Source organism: Taeniopygia guttata, chromosome 7 (genome assembly GCF_048771995.1).
Source record: "Taeniopygia guttata chromosome 7, bTaeGut7.mat, whole genome shotgun sequence".
Classification (NCBI taxonomy): Eukaryota; Metazoa; Chordata; class Aves; order Passeriformes; family Estrildidae; genus Taeniopygia; species Taeniopygia guttata.
Window position 1 is genome coordinate 37,715,596 of NC_133032.1, and position 19,398 is coordinate 37,734,993.

At 45.9% G+C, this 19,398-nt stretch overlaps 1 protein-coding gene across 1 annotated transcript; it reads right to left on the reverse strand.

The window, feature by feature from the left end:
* Positions 1-396: 396 nt before the first annotated feature.
* Positions 397-13,939, reverse strand: RND3 (Rho family GTPase 3). The gene is made up of 5 exons (XM_002198716.7): positions 13,576-13,939; positions 13,316-13,403; positions 6,469-6,578; positions 4,368-4,502; positions 397-2,368 (listed from the first exon to the last, which is right to left on the reverse strand). The coding sequence occupies exons 1-5, from the start codon at positions 13,723-13,725 to the stop codon at positions 2,117-2,119; spliced, it is 735 nt and encodes a 244-aa protein (XP_002198752.1). The 5' UTR covers positions 13,726-13,939; the 3' UTR covers positions 397-2,116.
* Positions 13,940-19,398: the final 5,459 nt, after the last annotated feature.

Consider the following 19,398-nt stretch of genomic DNA (forward strand, 5'->3'; position numbering starts at 1 on the left):
GATGAGCTGCAGGTTCTGTGTCCCAACAGGACCCAGGAATGCCAGGAGAACTCAGAATTCCAAGGATCTCCCCAGCAGTGCCAGCATCAGGAACAACCCTCAGCTGGGAATGAGTTTTTTCTGGCAAAGAACAACCTGCAAGCTGAATTTGAAAATGTGAAAATTCAGCTTGAGAGGGAAAGCAAAGCAACCCCCACGTGTTTGCTTTGCTACTCTGCCTCTGGCATTTTTGGGAAACAACTCTGGGAGGGAACCCACAGCAAAGTGGAAAATTTAATGCCCAAAAGGCTGTTGCAAGAGAAAGATTCCTATTCAAACCCCAGTACAATTATGCCCCAAAACACACAATTATTCATCATGAACTACCACACAAAGGCCATTTCCACTACAAGAAAATTCCTTTTTTTCATTTTTTAATTCAAAGAAAAAAAAAGTATTTTAATAAATACTGCAGAAAACATTAACCAAACATACAAAGTGACTTCAACAATTAAAAAAAAAAAAAAGTAATGAATGTCCTGCTTTATAACAGTTATAACTTATTTTTCCACAATATTTAAATACAGAAAGAAGCACTTACCAGCTATTTTGTAATACTGCCCTAAGAGCACTGTTGCATCAGTTAAAAGCTTATTATGGTCCTTTTTTTATTTGTGGGAAATAACCAGAATGGGAGTGAGATTTGTCTTCTTTTCTCAGATGAAACAAAGTGCTGGGAACACACAGAACTGAGATTTAATTATGAGTTCATCTTTACCTTTGCACGAGTGAACAGAGCTTTTAAACACTTCAAAAATGAAGCATCACCATTGGGAATGAAATGCTTGTCCTCCACAAGCACAAACCAGCCTGCTCAGAGCTTTGTCTCCTTCCTTTGGGAGAAGTTTGGTGAGTCAGGAAGAGTTGCAAACCATTGGAAAAAGGCTGATTTAATTCAGTGTAACAGCAAAAAGGGATTGGACTGAACCAGTTCACCCCATTTCAGGATTGGGGGCTGGATACTTTTGTGTTAATCCTAAAACTAAGGGCAGTATCCAGTTCCCACTGGGGACCCCTTAAGGCCTCACAGTTCTTCAGACCCCGTTTCCTCCCCAAAACGAGGAGCACCACAAAAGGCTCTGCTGGCTCATTTGCAGGTTTTTGAGGGGTATTTTTGTATATTTTGCAGAGAACCACATCCCAGAATTTGCCTGCAGCTTTCTGCGGGATCCATGGGCTCTCCAGCTCCTGGGAGAAGCCCAAGGGGGTTTTTGGGGCTTCCCCAGGTGGGCAGTAAGGCTTAGGGAATGATCAGGGCTGGAAACCACGAAATCATTTGCCATCACAGCTCTCAGCACCTCCCACTTGAACCTACAGAACACCAGGACTGGGCACCAATTCCACTCCACATCACAACCACAAAGAGGAACAGCCGAGTCACAGCCCTGCAGGGCTGCTCTGCCCCCATTCCCTCCCCCCCCAACTGGATCCATCTCATCTCCACGGAAATTCTGGGAATCCTCAAACGCTTGTCTTCATCCCCACCGTGGATCAGCAAGGCAAAACTCCAGACTTCCCCAAAATTTTCCTCTAGGTGACACACATGGCCTCGGTATCCTCTCCATTTTCACAATCAGCTACTAAAAAAAATGAGATCAAATCCTTTGGAAAACCAACTCTAAGGTCACGGGGATAGTTCCTTAATGAGAAGGGCGTATTAATAACGTCTTCATTAAAAAGAAAAATCCCATTAAAGTATTATTTGAATGAAATCAAAGTGGCAGCATCCAGGAGCAGAGCGTTACTAAAAGAAACAAGCACTGTCCATGACATCTCTCCTTTGCAGGGTAATTTTCCCAATCATTCTCTCTTCTCTCAGCACATTCAAACGATTTCCCTTTTATTATTATTATTTTTTTGGCATTGTCTTCAACAGAAATTCCTGATGCCACCTCTCTCAGAGCCTTTTCTTCCTGCTGCTCAGTCCTTAAGTACAGTCTCACGCAGCAGGAGAAGTCTCCATGAAAGCACTGGCAAAGCCCTCATTAAACACCCTGTGGCTGTGACTTCATTGAGCTCCAACCCCTCCTGGATCTTCCTCCTCCTCCTCCTCCTCCTCCAGGAAATCCCAGCTCCTTCACATCACCGTGCAACTCTTGGCTTTGTCCTTTCTCAAGTCCGTGGCCACTGTGGACAGTTCTGGCCTGCCAGGCATGTGTGAAATTCGCTTTGTGGCCCTCTGAGATTTGTTTCGTTTCACGTTTTTGTTTGTTTTGTTCACACACGCCAGGGTGGCGACGTGAAAAATGTCTCTGACACTGTTTTCTGACTGTAAGGCTGAGCATTCGATGTATGTGGCTGCTCCAATCTGTTTGGCCATATTTGCACCCTGAGGGGAAAAAGGAACATGTGATCAATACCAAGTTGTGCAAAATCTTCAGCAATCCTCACCATTCCAGCTCAGTGCCGTTTCCCTGGAAAAGCCAAAGCTAATTCAGGAAAACAAACAGAGATTTGTTTGCAGGAGGAGTTAAACAAGTGTCCAAGCATTATCTGCTGTGCTGATAAACACAAACTGGGAGAGAAAAGCAGCTCAGTGACTGCAAACAACTGAGCCAGGCCTTTTCAGCAGTTTCACCTTAACTTGAATATGGGAATTTTCTGGAAAATCTGGCAGCTGAAATCTCCAAAGAGAAATTCTGTGCCTAAAGGAATAAGCAGCTGCCCTGAGCTGGAGCAGAGCCCCTGCTCCAGCTCCAGGAAGAGGGCAAAGTTCTTAGGGAAATGTGTTATGGGAGAGTTCTATCAACTTCTTGATAGGGAACAGGGAAAAAAAGGGGAAAACAGTTAAATGAGGGGTTATAGGAGACCTTCTTTAGTGATTTTAAGCAGTCAAAGCAGGGATATTTATTCCAGCAGCACAAGGCAAACAACCCAACACGTGACAGATGACAATAGCCCAGGATCCCACGGTGGATTTTGCTACAGGAACACAATACGGCATTATGTGAAAAAACAGGAGTTGTTCCAAGGAAATTTGATTTCTGAGGGGCAAATCTTTACTAAGTTACAAAAACCAACCACATCCTTGATTTTGCTACAGAACACAACACAGCATTATGTGAAAAAAGCAGGAGTTGTTCCAAGGAAATTTTGATTTCTGAGGGGTGAATCTTTATTTAAAGTTACAAAATCCAACCACATCCTTGAGGTGCCACTCCTCACACAGCCCCGTGCCCACCTCCAGCCCCTCCTGGCTGCTCAGTGCCAGCCTGATGGCACCAACCCCGGGCATCCTGTTTGCCCTGCAGTGATGCATCCCCTTATCAGTGGCAGGGGGAGAGGCTGATAAGGCAGCAGGAGCATGTGGGAGCAGCCCTCCACACAGTTAAACATCTCAGCTGAGCCCCAGAAATGTTTGCTGGGGTGGAGCTGCCTGAGCTGGGAGGCTGGAGCAGGGTGTCACCAGCCTGTCCTTCCCGCTGGAGTTCAGAGCAATGGGAAAGCTCTGACTCCATTCCAGCAGGGGAATTTTAGAAGAAGCTGTGTCCTGTGGGTACAGGAATCCAGGGGAAAAAAAATCCACCTGCCAGCAGAGTTGTGATCACTCTCATGGAAAGACTTGATTTCACTGAAGTCCTGCCATTTTCCAGCCTAAACATTCTGCATCCCCACATCAGCAGCTGCTGCTTTGGAAAACGTGAGGGATAAACCATCCCAAACTGGTTGCTAAAAACACTGAGGTGGCTCCTGGAGGTGCCACGGGGTGATTCAGCTGCCATGAATGATCACACACATGTGAGTAATAAAGGGAAGCTCACCTCAGAGCAGTTTCCCTGCTCCCCACATCCTGCTCTCCCCCATGACCTGATTCCTTTCCCTTTTCTCTCCCCTAATGCCTGGCTCCAAACTTCTCCCTTCCCCAAGAGCAAAGAACTCATCAAGAATTAAGATGCCTTCTGGTGTTGCTGCACCTTCAGAAGGAGGGACAAGGGGTTTTTAAAGGATTATTATTAAGATTATATTCCAACATAACGTCATGATTCAAACCTGAAGTCTGCAGACAGCAATTTTACCAATTTGTCACTGAATAAACAGGATGTGTCACCTTTTAGCTACACTGAAAAGCAGGAAGTTTTTTAACAACTCACCTAAAAAGCAATTCGCAACCAAAAAAGACGATTTATGACGTTTAAAGGAACGATTTTATGATTTGTTGTGGGGCTGCAGGATTTCCTTTAGCTCTAAACCCACCTCCACCCAACACCAGAGATGCAAACCTGCCTTTGAGGCTGCACTGGTGTTATCATGAGGGAGAAGCTGGTCACAGTGAGACAGAAAAGGGTTTTTTTTCCCTCCTGAAGGACAGAAAAGGAGGTGGCCCCTACCTGGTCGTAGGACACGGGGGTCTGCCTGTGGTTGGAGAGCTCCACCAGCGTGCTGACATCGGTGCGCAGGTCCGACTTGCAGCCCACCAGGAGCATCTTGGTGTTGGGGCAGAACTCCTGGATTTCCCCTTTCCACTGGAAAATTCAAAGTTGTTAATTGTTGTTAATCCCCAGCTGCTGGGAAATTCAGATTTTCTGTGCTGACAGACCCCCAAGAGAGCGCTGCGTTTGACCTGAGAAGGCTTCTAAAATTGATTAATAACATAAAATTATAGGGGTGTAGCTTGAATAGAAGTGTGTAATATCACATAGTATTACTTGTAAGTTAAATCAAAATCAAACCCCTCAGAAATCAAAGCGTAAGTTTTCTATTACAAAACTTAAGGGTTTAAAGTTTTAGACTATAGTAATATATATTAAACAAGATAGAAAGTTTTAAGACAAAAGTTAGTCCTTCTTTATGAGTTTGGGTGGTATTGTGTAATTAGATAAAAAAAATCCATATTACAAGCCATGAGTAGTTAGTTACTAAGTTAAAAATAAAAATAATTTAAGATTATTATTTTATAATAATAATTTAATAATTTCTTAATTAGACAGTTTACCCTTAAAAAACCTTGTAAAAAAAGAATTAGAACTCCACTTTTAGTTTTTTAAAGTAAAATGCTGTAGAACTCACAGTTTGTAAAACAGTAATATAAAAACATCTAATAAAAATCCAAACAAAAAATACCATCTCACACATTTAATCCCAACCCTAACAAAATAAAAAGATAAAACTCAACAGTTCATGGTAACAACTTTAATGAGTCCTGATGTCCCAGGCTGAAATATTTTTATGTAATGGTTGGATTTGCCTTCAAGGTAATTTTTTGAAGGCATCAGCTCCAGCAGAAACTTGGTCAAGGATGAAATCTTCCTATCTCACACACTCATAAATTCCAGTGGCTTATTAATCAGGAGGGAATGAGTTGAGATTATTTACCCACAAGACTTTGCAGAGCTGCTGTTTCCCACACCCAGCCCCAGCCAGTGCAGAAATGTGTCCCCACCTTCAGTTTTGTACAACCACAACACCAGCAGGGCTAAATGTGGTTTTATTGTTGCATTCTCACCCCTAAAACTACACAAATCCATCCCAGGTGAACCAGCAAGGAGTCCCTCAGACAGAAACTGGGATAAACTCACTGGGTTTCACCTTTCTGCAAGGTTATGTTGGGAACTCAAAGCCAAAAACTTCACAGCATAATCCAACCATGATATTCCCTAAAATTTAAGGCTGTAATTTGGGTTAAAAAGCATTTTAAGAAAAATCTCTTGCAGGATTAAGTAACCAGCATTAACAGGGACAGAAAAACCACAGTTCTGGATGCTTTTTGATACAGACAGAGTAGTTTGGAAGTATTTTTTGCAGGCTATTCAGAGCATTGTAAAGCACTTTTATCCCAGTGAGAGAAGAATCACTGGTCCCAGCCTCAGAAAAAAAAGAGGAACTTCAGGTCACTAAGGCCCAAACCCACTGTGAAGCAGAGTCATGGTCAGCAGCCAGGAGAGGAGCAGGACCACCCTGCAAACACAGATTATGAAAATTCCGTGTTTGGGCTGGCGGGAAGTCTGACACAAGCTGGGATCAGGGATCTCACGGAGGGCTTGGGGCAGGGCTGCATTTCTGTGCCACTGCCAGCTCTGCTGGTGGCTTCCAGAGGCATTTGTCACTGCTCCTTCCAGTGTCAGCCTCACAAATTGCGTAAGGCCGTGGCAGAAATCCAAACATTCAATTTTTACCCAGCGAAGTTTCCCAATCTTGTTACAGGAACATTGAGATACAGCACCTCACACCACCCTCAACAATTCCTTGCTGTCTCAGGGCTGAGGAATGAGAATTTCCTTCAGCTCCAAGTGTCCATTAGCAGAATTTTTGTTTTCAATTAACATCCACCCCTTTCCAAACAAATGACCTCAAATTAAAGCAGCCTCCTGTCATCGCTCCATTTAAAGAAACAAAGTGGAAGTTTCCAGTGTAGGAACAGAACTCCTGCAGGGATTTCAAGATGAGCTTCTCCAGCAGAGCTGTGTGCTCAGGGCTTGCTCAAACACTTGCCTTTTTTAGGACACTGTCCAGGGTTTCTGGGCGACTGATGTCAAAGCAGATCAGGACAGCGTCGGAGTCAGGGTAGGAGAGTGGGCGGACGTTGTCGTAGTAAGGAGAGCCTGCAGGGAAAACAAACAAAATCTTCATTAATTGCTGTTTTCCTTTTCCTACAGCCATTCAGACAGCCTGGAGAGGCTTTCAGTGACAGCCCCCCCCGTGATCCATCACCCACCAAAAACTCGGGATGCTCCCAGGGAGATGGAAAAGCCTCAGCCCAAATTTAAAGCTCAGCAGGGGAACAAATCATTCAACCCCAAAAGGCTTTTTCCACAGCAGATTTCAAATTCCTCAGTTTTGGATGCTCCCAAGGAGATGGAAACAGCCTCAGCCCAAGTTTAACCTGCAGGGGAACAAATCATCCAACCCCAAAAAGGCTTTTCCTACAGCAGATTTCAAATTTCTCAGTTTTGGATGCTCCCAAGGAGATGGAAAAGCTTCAGCCCAAGTTTAAAGCCCAGCATTAACCTGCAGGGGAACAAATCCTCCAACCCCAAAAGGCTTTTTCTACAGCAGATTTCAAATTCCTCAGTTTTGGATGCTCCCAAGGGGATGGAAACAGCCTCAGCCCAAATTTAAGGCCCAGGAGGGGAACAAATCCTCCAACCCCAAAGAGGCTTTTCCTACAGCAGATTTCAAATTCCCCAGTTTTGATTTGTCTAACAGTTAATTTAAAACAAATAGCTCCAAGTGCAAAAAGCATCTTTAGTTGTCACATTGGCAGTGTTCAGAAGAAACTCTTGCTTCAAATTAAAAAACTTGTTGCAGGAACAGATTTCCAGCAGGGAAAAATCCCAATCCTGTAGGCAGGCATGCAAGTTATTTGTCACAAAAAGCCTCATTAATCTGTAAACCAATAAATGTTTATGTTTAGCCCATAAACCAGATTTTTATCAACAAGATCAAAGCTAATTTAGTAATCTGGGGGAACAGATGTAGGTACAGTACTGCTCTTTGTGCTTGTTTTACTTTGCAGGCCTGTGAAGGGATTTTCTGTTTTCTTTAACACCTATCATGATGTGAAGAGTTAAAATCTGTCCAGAGTTAAAAACTCTATTTTAATCATCTAGTGAATCTGGCTAGGGGAAAAATAAATTTAAAAAAAAAAAAAAAATTTTGTTTTTTCTAAAAAGTCGTAGTCACTCAACCACCATTAGGTTTGGTTGAGCTTCACCTCCCAAGGAAAATACATTTCTTAATGCATTTAAAAGGGTATTGAAACCAGTTCAGTGGCCCAATAGGGCAAGGGCTTGGACAACTTAAAATTCATTTTCTCAGCCATCCCACATCCTTATTTCTGTAAATCCTAAAATACAGCAGACCCTAAACCACAGCACGGAACACCCACCACAAGAACCAAGTTTCCAGGAGTTTGGGGGGTTATCAGCTCATTATCCCATGGATTTCCCAGCTCTCCAGGACTAATTGGCTGCAAGGTCTCTGGTTATTAACTGGATTAGAGGAATGGCTCAGGTTTTTCCCTGACAGACAGCTCAGGCTGCTGCACAGGGAATGGTGTGAAGGGCTCGCAGATGACTTCACTTGGAAAGCTTCTCCTGCACGGGAAAGGAGGCAAGAATCCCAGGAATGTTGTTTTTGAAATGAGGAATAACACATGGAGAGTGAAGCATTACCAAAGTAGGTAGCAGAAGGTAATTTGGTGAACGGGAGAAGGATTTAATTCGAATGCTCATCTCTGTAAATGATGTCAATCTGACAGAGCTGTCAGAAAAGGCTCTTCACACCCCACTTCAGCTGAATTCAGCACAAATGACACGTTGGGAACAAATCTCAGCGAGGTGACCCGGAGTTAACTACTCACTGCAGCTATCAATGAGCATTTTGCACTGCTAATTACACCCCACTATCTCCAGCACTGCTATTACAGCCTGTCCTGCAGCCCCAGGGATGGGTTATTTGCCCTGCAGCCCCAGGGATGGGTTATTTGCCCTGGACACAGAGGAACTGCAGTAAAAATGTCACTGAGAGCCACCTGGGTGACATAAAAGCACTGCCAAGTCTCCCTGAGCTGCAGCAAGCAAGGGCAGGATTGAGGGAATCCTTAATGGGTGCTGGCTAGAAAGGAGTCTCAGCAAAGCCTCACCCAGAAACTCATTCCTCACACAAATAAATACCTCTGGGCTCACTCAGCAGCTCCAGGGATCCCATTTATGTCCAGGAGATGCATTTGTGCTCACAGAGTCCCCACCTCCAGCCCCAAAACTCCTTCCCACCCCAGCAGCTGGAGCTGCTTTGCTTGGAAGGTTTTTCTTTTCCCCCCTCCTTTGAATTTCTCCTTTTTCAGACGCTGAGCTGGAATAAAAGCACTTTTAGCAAGCTTAGGAGGGATATTCCCCAGCTTTTCTACAGGCTGGTGTGTGGCAGAACAAACAGAGCCCATTTCAACTGCTCGAGCTGCAGGATCCACAAAGGAAATTTCCTGCTCTCATTTATAAGCAAACCTTTATTCCTGTGCAAATAAAGAGGGGCTGCAGCCCTCGCTGTGCAGGCCTATTCAAGCTGGCATTTTCATCCCTCTGCCCAGAGAAACCCTCAGAAGGCAGGAATGTCAGGAATGAGGCTGGCTCAAGTCTGAACAGACAACTCCAGCACAGCCCAGCCAGGCTGCTCCCTCTTTTTTTTTTTCATGTTCCTTCGCAGATTTGAAGCTGTGCCAACCCTCGAAAACAGAAGGAGAATGTGGAACTGGAGCCATGGTATTTGTGGGGAGAGAAAAAAAAAAAAAAAAAAAAAGCCTATTTGTGTTTGGGATTCTGTTCCTGCAAAATAAAACATTTTTGGCAAGGACAACATGGGTGGTTTTTCAGTTTTATCAAGGAGTTGCTGATAAGGCTGTAGTTCATTTTTCTTTGTGCTGGACATTTACTCCAGCTGCAATCCTCCTTTTTTAAAAATTTGTTTGTCAGCTTTAATAATTTCAGCCAAAAAATATTTGCAACATTAAGGATGGTCTGCCTTTGAAACTTTATGTTTCATGCAGAGTCCAAGAGAAATTCAGCTTTCAGACTGAAATAAAACCCCTCCCCAGCAATATGGTTGGGTTTGGTTTAGAGGGGATGCCAAGCCTAACTTTAAATATTGCTATCTTAATAAAGAACAGAATTACATCATTAAAAGCTGAAGAATATTTAAATTTTGGGTGGCTTAGCACCACTTGAAGGTGCTGGATCAGTGTTTGGCTGGAAGATGCAAAGGCACCAGGAGGGTTCAGTAACAGGCAAGATTTTCTTATTTCCACAGCAGCAAGCAGCCACCAGGAATTAGGCTTTGGAGCCTTTTGGAGCCCAGTCAAGTGAAAGAACAACAGATGAACAGCAGCATTCTCACTCCCAAAGCCTTGGGCTCACTAATTATCACAGAAAACACAGCAAACACTGCCTGCTCCAAGGAGCTGATTCAGTGCTGATGGTTTTCCTCCTTAAAAACAAAAAAAAAAGCAAAAAAAACCACCCAAAAAACAACAAAAACAAAATAAACCTGGGATGGCTGAGATGGATTTTCAGTGCAGCTTATCACCAAGCAAAGATATATTAAAATATTCAGTTTTCTATAGGATCACACCTCCGAGGGAAAACTTTGGGAGGGCACTTGGCATTCCCAGGTATCAATTCTAATGAATTCCCTTGTAAAAGTAATAAGAAAACCCTGCTAAAATGGGCAATTAAAACCAGAATTTAACAAGAATTTTCTGGGAGGCAAAGACAGCAATTGGACTTTTCCTTTGCCATCGTTACTGCCAGGGAATTTGAGGAATTAGCAACTTTAATTCCTCCAAGTTTCAGCTTTCTCCTGAAAGGTTTCAGCACGAAACTTTCCAATTATTTCTGTTTGTCTATGGACACTGAGTACATTGTATACAGTCAAAAATCACAGCAAAACCAACTTGGCTCTCAGCTCCAAGGCCCTTCTGGATTTAATTACTTGCTAATCCCCAGCAGTTGTAAGTATTTCTGACCCTGTTGAGAATTATTTTATTGGAGTAGCCACGGTTCAGGCAATAAAGAAACCCCCTAAAACACATTTTAGGGAGACACAGGTATGTACACCTAATTAATGGTATTTCTAAGCCACAGCTGCTGTTGTCCTAGCGAGAAATATAAATATCAAAGGAGCCAAAAAAAACTTGATAAATGCAGATTAGATGGTAGATAAGGGCAACTAATACAGATTTTTTTTTTCCTTCACAGTTGCCCTGAAAGTACAAGATGAAGCTTTTAACCTGGAGAAACTTTTAATATTCCACCTCACACAAGAAGGAGAGCTCCTAAGCAGCTCAAGCCTGCCACATGTTACCACAGAGCAGAGTAATTTATGGTGTAGTGAGATTGCAACCAGACATTCCTGCTTTGAGAGAGGGCTGGTAGTCCCAAACCCCATTGAAATTCTACTTGGCAAGTGCCTCCCTTAATGCTGTGGCTAATTTAAATCCTTCTAATGACTTGCAGAACTAGACAGCACCAGCAAACATCTGAATAATGAATCCTCCCGTTCCATTCCACTCTTACTTGTCCCATATTCCTATGGGCAAATCCAAGATGCAACAACAACTCCCCATTGCATTTTAAATTTTCTAGCAATTGCATGACACCTAGAAGTTCTCTGGTAAAAAAACATTATTGTCATTAGTGCAGAAAGAATTATAAACCAAAACTGTGGCAGCAGGGCCTGTTCTCACCCTCACACAACTAATTCAACCAATGGCCACAGCTTTTCTGATTTTCCCAGTGAGCAAAAAAGGAGTTGGAGGTGGCAGCACATCCTTCCAAAGGATTCACTGCAAAACCTAATTATCAATTTTAATTCAAGGGACTAATTGGCAAGGCTGTTAAATGTTCCCAGTAAAAAAAGAGTTAAAGATGAATACAAAATACTGATTGAGTCATCTTGGGAGCATCTGCAGCATTTTGCAAAAAAACGCAATTAAACAGCATCTTTCCCCCCTCCCAAGAGATATTCAAGCACCACAAAACCTGCAGCCATCACCTCCCCCGTGTTGCAATGATCAGCCATCTTTTGAAGTTAATTAGATTTAGTCCTGCTTTAAAAATGTCATTCAGACATCTCTTCTAACTCAGTAGAAGAGCAGGACAAAGACTTGTAAAAATTAAATTACCAAGACTTTCAGATAAGGCTAAAGCACTCCCTTATCTTCTGCTGTCTTATCTGCTGATGAGATTTTGCTCTGGGTTAATGGGCTTGGGCAGAGTTGGGTTTTTGCACTGGGTGAGAAGGGATGCTGTTTCCACGGAGCCAAAATTCCTCATCCAGAGTCCCACAGCCACAGGATCCACTCAGGAACACTCTGTAAAACCAAGCACTGGGTCCTTCAAGTATTTCCTCTTCACTCCGGGATGTCAGACAAATCACCCACTTGGTCTCAAGCTTCTGACTCAACCACATTTTCTCTGAGTTCCAGGACAGAGGACAAAGGCTGGCAGGTGTTTTTTCTTCCACTGCTTTTGTCTTTTGAAGTGCTAGGGAATATTTCATTCCATGGGTGTTTCCAGCCTTTGACAAACAAATTCCAAACCTTCCCACGTCCAGCCTGCGTGCGTGTTGTATGTTAATATAGATAACATTTTCCAAAATAACTAATAATTTTTAATAAGCCCTTGCTCCATAGTTCCAGCCAGCTTAGTAATCAGCATGAAAGCTCCAACCAGACATACTCCAGAAATCTGCAAGTCTCACTTGGCATAAGATGAAGAAAAAAAATTCAGTTCAGAGCAAAGCTGATACTGGTTGTGGGCAGAGGCTGCCTTTTCCCAGTAATCGTGTTGCAAGAATTTGGAATCATTTCCTCAACAGCAAGAGGGAAGCCAACCCGCCGCCTAAACTCCTCTTTTAAACAGGGATTAACATTTTCATTCCTGGTAAGAGAGCTGCTGTCGCACTGAGGAGGAACTGCCGGGTCCAAATTCAGCATTAACGAGCCATCTACACAGAGACAGAGAGGGACTGCGTGTTCTGCCAAGTTCCTGCAGGTTTTTTTTTGCCAATCAGCTCTGCAGATGATGTTGATCCACACCTCTGGTAATGGTTCCTGGGTGTCATTCCCCCCATGGACATCCTCAGCTCTCCACAGGCAGAGCCACCCTGGCTCCCCACGCTCCTCTCCAGCACTGAGGCAGCAATTTTGGGGTGCTCCCTCACCCCCCTGGGCTGTAAGTGCAGCCCAATTATCCAAATTATCAACGACAGGCGGATCTAGAGGAGCTCCTGTCTCAACATGTGAGCAGAGCCAGCCAAACACCAAACCCCTCAACCTTGGAGGCGTCTGAGCCGGCTTCTTCCAGGTAAAACTGGAAGAATGGAGAGCCTGATGGGGGAAAGGATGGTTCCCTCTGCATCCCAGAGATTCAGAGATAAATTCTACAGGTTTTCCCTAAAAGCCGTTCCAGGCCTTAGAGACTCTGTGGAACACCGGGAAGAAAAGTGCTGTGTTTTGTAAAAAAACAAGGAGCTCCAAAGCGAGCTGAAATAATTCACCATCAGCACATAAACACCTTTTCCCTCTCCTACGAGGCAAAGTGGGGCTTGCAGGCAGCAGAGGAGCCAAGATACCCCCGAATCTCCCCAAAAAGCTCCTTCCAGCCAGGCAGGTGAGAACACATTCCCCTGCAATGCTGACAAACCGCTTCTCGGAGCCTTGCCCACACCCTCAAACCAAGCAGATCCTGCAAGGACAGCTGAGATTTTTGTCAAAAAGCTCTCAGAGCCAGCCGCTCCTCCCGATCCCCCCACACCGAATCCCGGGGATGCGAACGGGAGCGCTCACCCGAGGTGTCCCAGAGGCTGAGCTCGATGCGCTGCGTGTCGATCTCGAAGCTGGCCGTGTAGTTCTCGAACACGGTGGGGACGTAGCTCTGCCGGGAGACAGAGAACGGTCAAACCCGCAACCATCGCCGCCACCCCGGCTCCGAACCCCCGAGCCCGGCTCCGACCTCCGAGCCCGGCTCCGACCCCCGAGCCCAGCTCCGACCTCCGAGCTCACCCCGGCTCCGACCTCCGAGCCCACCCCGGCCCCGTCCCGCTCACCTCGGGGAAGCAATCCTTGGCAAAGACGTGGAGCAGCGCGGTCTTCCCGCACTGGCTGTCCCCCACCACCACGATCTTGCACTTCACGTTCTGGTTGGGATCCATCACCGCCTTGCTCGATAACTTCTGGCTCGCTCTTCTTTCCTTCATTGATCTCCCCTTTAGTCCCTCCGGCCGGCCACAACAGAAGAGAGGACAAAAAAAAAAAAAAAAAAAAAACCCAGCCAAAAACCAAACCACACCCGGGCTCCTGGCGAAAAGGGCAAAAATAACGTGAAAAACACAATAAAGCCGCTGCGGTGGAGAAGAAGGCAGAGCCGCGGACGCGCCGCCCGCCCGCCGGCCGGTCCCGCGCTCACTGCTTTGTCCCCCCGCCGCCCGCCCCTATTTATAACCTCGCGCCCGCCAATCACCGCCCGCGCCGCGCTGGCCACGCCCCCCGGCGCGCGCCGCCGGGGCAGTGCGCCGCCTAGCGGAGGCGGGAGCGGGGGGGGCAGTGAGGGGAGCCCGGCGCCCTCAGAGCGATGGGGGCGGTAAAGGAGCGGCTTGTGGGGTTTTAGCCATGGATTTTATCTGAAAATGTCCGCGGTGTGAAAGGGAACGGCGGCATCTGGGGCTCTGCGGCCTCCGGACGTGGTTCGGGGTCACTCAGGGGGTGACTTGGGATGGGATGAGAGATGCTGGGGGGAGCTGAGGAGAGCAGGGGATGAGGAGGGATGAGGGGGATGAGGAGGGATAAGAAGTGATAGTGCTTGTGATGGTGCACAAAGAGGCTTTTCCCTCAAAAAATGGTCACAAGGAGTGTGTTGGGATATCACAAAAACACAGAATTATGGAATACTCTGGGTGGGAAGGTACCACAAGGATTATGGCTCCAACCCCTGTCTCTGCACACACACCCCAAAATCCCACCCTGAGCACCCCTGGAGCAGTGTCCAAACGCTCCTGGAGCTCTGGCAGCCTTGGGAATGTGCCCATGCCAGCACCCTCTGGGGGAAGAACCTTTCCCTAAAATCCACCCTAAACATGCCCGGACACAGCTCCAGGCATTCCCTGGGTGCTGTCCCTGTCACAGGGAGTGATCAACGCCTCCCAGCCATTAACATCCTCCTGTTTTTTCTCTTCCTAGACACAACCCCAAGCAAATCTGGCTGGGGTTCAGCAGAGGATGGAGCATCGTGCCTGAAAGGAGAGCCCCGAACAAGGGATGGTTTGTGAGCTGCTCGTGGCACTCATCTCCCTCAAGAGCTCCTCTCTTTACCCGTATGGCAGTCGGATCCCTGGAAAAGGCGCTGGAGCAGAGCCTTCCTCCCCTCCCTCCTCCTTTCTGGCTTTGCTGGAGCAGCTGGACACAAGGGTGGCCTCCCTGAAGGTGCAGCCTTGGCTTTTTCCCTTGAGTCACCCAGGTCATGAACCCAGCCCGTGTCAGTTCTGGGCTGAAACGTGAGCAGTTCATCAAGTTTTAAAACAACATCCTGATAAAAGGATGTCGGCTCGTGCCTGTTTGACCATGGGGAGATGCTGCCCTGACTCATATGAGTGAATCTCAAAAATGACATTTCAAAATTCCGTGCGGATATTTTTGGGGTTTGTTCTGATGTGTCACATCTTTTGCCGGTCAAATGACTCATTTCCAAAGAATTGGTTTCTGTTTGGAAACAACGTGTAAAACACTAAAATTTGCTCTGTGTGCTTTTATGTAAGGCCCTGTAGCAGACAGATTTCCATCTTTTTAAAATGTTTTTAAATTAAAAGCTGCTCCTTTGCAGTATCCATCCATCCCTGCTGTCTACCAGCTCTTTAGAAAAATGGTGGAATGGAAGGAATAAGCAGCGAAAAAAATTAACGCTCACAGGAAGCTGAGTTTCTCCCTTTTGTTCAATATTGGAACAGGAGATAAATCTGGAAAAATGAAGTTGTGTAAATGCTCTCAGGTGTTTCCCAAAGGGCAGAAAATCCTGATTTTTCTGCCTTTCCCTCTGCTCCACACTGGAACACGGGGCAGCCTCATGGGCAGAGGAAGGTGGGATCAAGCTCTGGAGTTTCAGCTCCAGTTCTTTGGGAGTCCAACACATCATCCAAGGAGTATCTTGGATCTAAGGAGAGAAGAAGACGGGGTTGAAAGATCCCTTTGTTCACCCTGAGTGGGAGCTGGGTGTGAACATCTGCTCCTGATCAATCCACCAGGCACCTCCGCACAGATGGACGCAAGATGGACCAAAGCTGGCACTGACGCTGCCCATTCCGTGGTGCTTTGGCTTCCTCTGAGGAGGAATCGGTCTCCTCCGGGGTCCTGGAGGAGACATCTCCCTCACACAGCTCCTGTGGAAAATCTGCTTTCATCCAGCTATGCCTGGAATGTGGAAACTTTAACGCACGAGGAACCCTCACTCATCGTGAGCAGAGAGCTTCCATCAGCAGCTCCTGGTGATATCATCCTCGCGTGATTTGCTTGCTGCCAACATCACCCAGCCCATCCCCAGGGATTTCGGGTGCTTTGGGCACTGGGGACAATCCTTGGAAGCCGCCAGCTTGTTGGAATTCCTTGGAGAAGCTGCTCCAGATCTGTTAATCCCCATAAACCCATTATTCATGTCAAACCCTTAAGTTTAATGCCTTTTCCCATATCCCGATAACCACGGGGATAACACAGTGGGGGTTGATGTTTCCACCAGGATTTTTCACACGCAGTCCAGATTTTTGATTTGTAGGGCCGAGTTTTGTGCTTTGCTTCATTCAAATTCCCCATTTTTCTCCAGATCTGATCAGAGCCTTTCACAGTTTCTCCTCTTTCCATCCCAGAAATCATGATGTGTATATTAATAACACACACACAATTTGGGGTTGGCGTGGTAATGACTCCTGATCCCATCTAAGATTTCATGGGAATATCAAAATACATTTTTCTCCCCTCACAAATAATCTGCCTGAGCACTTTCTATGACTGCAATAAACCAGCTGAGAACAAGTGCTTTTAGTTTCAGAATAACTGCTTGATGATTTAAATCTAAAATTGCTCTCCGGATCTCTCTCCCTTCAATGCCAACCACTAAAGCATCCATGGAAAATACTGAATAATATACATAAAACATGGATTTTTACACATCCCACCCCTTCTCCGCGCTGCTGGTGTGCAGCTAAACGCACATTAAAAGAACCTTATCAAGGATGAAGGTCGGACATTTGCGGATTAGGAAATGCTTGTTTCCTGTGTGGGGGAGCGGGAATACGTGAAGATGGGCATTAATTCCACCATCGCACCTGATTTTGTTGTTATTTTTGTTCCAGGAGTGATTTTGTCACCTCCACGAGCATCTATTGAGGGACACCTGCACCTCATGGAATCTCAGAAAACGGGAAACTGGACAAAAACGCAGATCTGAACCAATGTGGTTAATCAAACGTTCTCCCTTTATTCGAGAGAAGATGGTAGTTTATATAAACTTCTACATAGTTTACGAAAACAAAGGCACTCTGATTGGCAAGCTAACATTGTTTACCTTTTCCTTAAGGTGGCCTGAACCTTGCACTATAAACCTAAACTAATTCACACCCACATAGCCCAGTGCTTCCCATCACACCTTAATATTATTTCTAACTGTGCCACAAACTCCTAATTTCTAACTGCACCACAAACTCCTAATTTCCAACTGCGTCAGAGGCTGGAAGGCCTCACAAGGCCCAAATCTGAGGCCTAGACTGGAGTAGCTCAAATCTCATAACTCATGTCCTCTTTCCCTCAAAAATGCTGCAACACAGACCCATTTGTTATCTCTTATCAATGTTCGACTTCTCAACAGATGAAAAGAAAGATGCCACCAGATGAGCCTGGCCTGTTTGGGAGGTCACAATCACCCGATAATTCCCGCTAAGGGATCATTCCCAACGCTTAACGCTCTGCAGATGTTGGAAAAGGAGCTCCTGCTACTTTCCCAGCAGGGAATTCTCACTTCGGGAAAAATCAGCTTCGAGGAGCTCCACTGCCACGCGTGGCTCAGACCCTGCCAAGGGACAGAGCTTTGGCTGCCAAACCCCAACCCCGAAGTCTTTCTGTTCCAAGGAGGGTTTAAAATTGATGATGGCAGGGTGAGAACGAGCCTCTCCCGTTTGGTGATGTCGCTGGAATACTATGCAGGAGCAACGGCATGAAAATCAATGCTAATTAGCTGTGAAGTGAAAACAAAATGAAGCTTGACACTCTTATAATCTCTATTTTGGCATTTAGAAATCCGGCTGTGACTCCAGCGCTGGGAGAGAACTGCATAAATCCATAAAATCAGCTCGAGACACCAGCGAGTCTCCCTCACCTGACTGACAGGTCCTTGGGTGCTAAGCCTGGGATGAGAATGAAAGCTCAGCTATTCCAAGTTTCAGGAGCTGAGGGCAAAGCTTTACCAAATGTTTTTAAAGCCCTTAATGAAGGCAGGATGTTAAGACAGAGGCCGAGGTGGTTTAAAATCCTGGCTGAGGTGTAACTGTTCACAGGCAGGATGGAATGCCATCTCTGCTGCCAGCCCTGGGATCTGTCCTGCAGGGCCTGCAGCTCCTGGGCTTATCCAGAGGCTGTCCCAAGGCATTTATCCCCACGGGGGATGGCAGGTGTGAGGTTCTCTCTCCGTTACAGAGGGATAAAAAGGTGGAGAAATGATTTTTCCAGGAGTCCACGGCAGCACTGGTGAAGTGAGGACATGTGGGAAGTGATCACTCCCTTCTCTTCACACCACACAGCCAAGGAGGCTCTGTAAAAGCCACAAAAATCACGTGGATTATTTAGATATGTCTGAATTCTGCCTCTGGAAAAGCTTCATGTTTTGGGAATAGAAAACATCTTTTAGGAGCCCGAGAAATACTCCAGGACCACTTAGAGAATTCCAGAATGGTTTGGGTTTGAAAGAACCTTACACTTCATGGACATGCCATGGACATGGACACCTTCCACTGTGCCAGGTTGCTCCAAGCCCTGTCCAACCTGGCCTTGGACATTCCAGGGATGGGACAAGGGGATTCTTGTGAGGAGTCAAGTTCAGACACGCTGTTCCTTGTGGCTGTCTGACCTCCTCCCACCAGCTGGGGAATCACCTCAGATCAAACCTCTCCTGCAGCAGAAAGATTCCTTGGGGATAAAGGCATCCAACGCAGGAAAACTGCTGGATAAACACAGTGCAATGATCTGGTACAGATCCGGCTCTGCTGTTCCGTATTTATGATTTGTTAGCACTGGCAGGAAGAAAAAATTGGGCGTTGGGGGTGCTCTGCCACCCATGAAATCCCACGGAGCTCAAGGACATTCCCTGCCTTGGGATGGTGGGGCAGGAGCAGCCTCCAGCGAGCAGGAACGCCAAAACTCCGCGTTCCCAGCCTGCAGCTGCAACTCCGGGGTTCTGTCTGAATTCCTGCTGCTGCTGTGCATTCCTGGCTCCTACAAAATCAGCACAAACATCTTGGGAAGGATTTCTATCCACAGGGATCAAAGCCTGCGAGTCCTCATCTGGATGATAAGACAGGATTGGATTTCAACAACAAGGAAGAATTGTTTTGAAGGTTTCTTTTTTTTCCAAAGCCCCATTAGTATTTGAAGGAGCACCAGAGTTGCATTACATTGATCTGGCTCTAAACTCTGATATGAAACTAGGCCTGAAGATCCATAGAAATTTATGGAGAAATCCCATTGAATTTCTTGTGCTTTGGCTCAGAAATGGCTCCTAGATGTTGTTGGAGAATATTCTGCAGACAAAAAGATTTCCTTCTCGGTTCCTGCAGGTTAATTATGGAAATTCCTTACACAGGATCAGCAGTGCCAGTTGCTGGGGAGACAGGAAAAGT

Bases quoted from the DNA above. Each gene is read 5' to 3' on its own strand.
- RND3 (XM_002198716.7), bottom strand. From the start codon at position 13,725: ATGAAGGAAAGAAGAGCGAGCCAGAAGTTATCGAGCAAGGCGGTGATG. The intron at 6,579-13,315 runs GTGAGCGCTCCC...TTTTCCCTGCAG, and splicing joins CAGCCTCTGGGACACCTCGG to GCTCTCCTTACTACGACAAC. The intron at 2,369-4,367 runs GTAGGGGCCACC...TTTTCCCCTCAG, and splicing joins CCCCCGTGTCCTACGACCAG to GGTGCAAATATGGCCAAACA.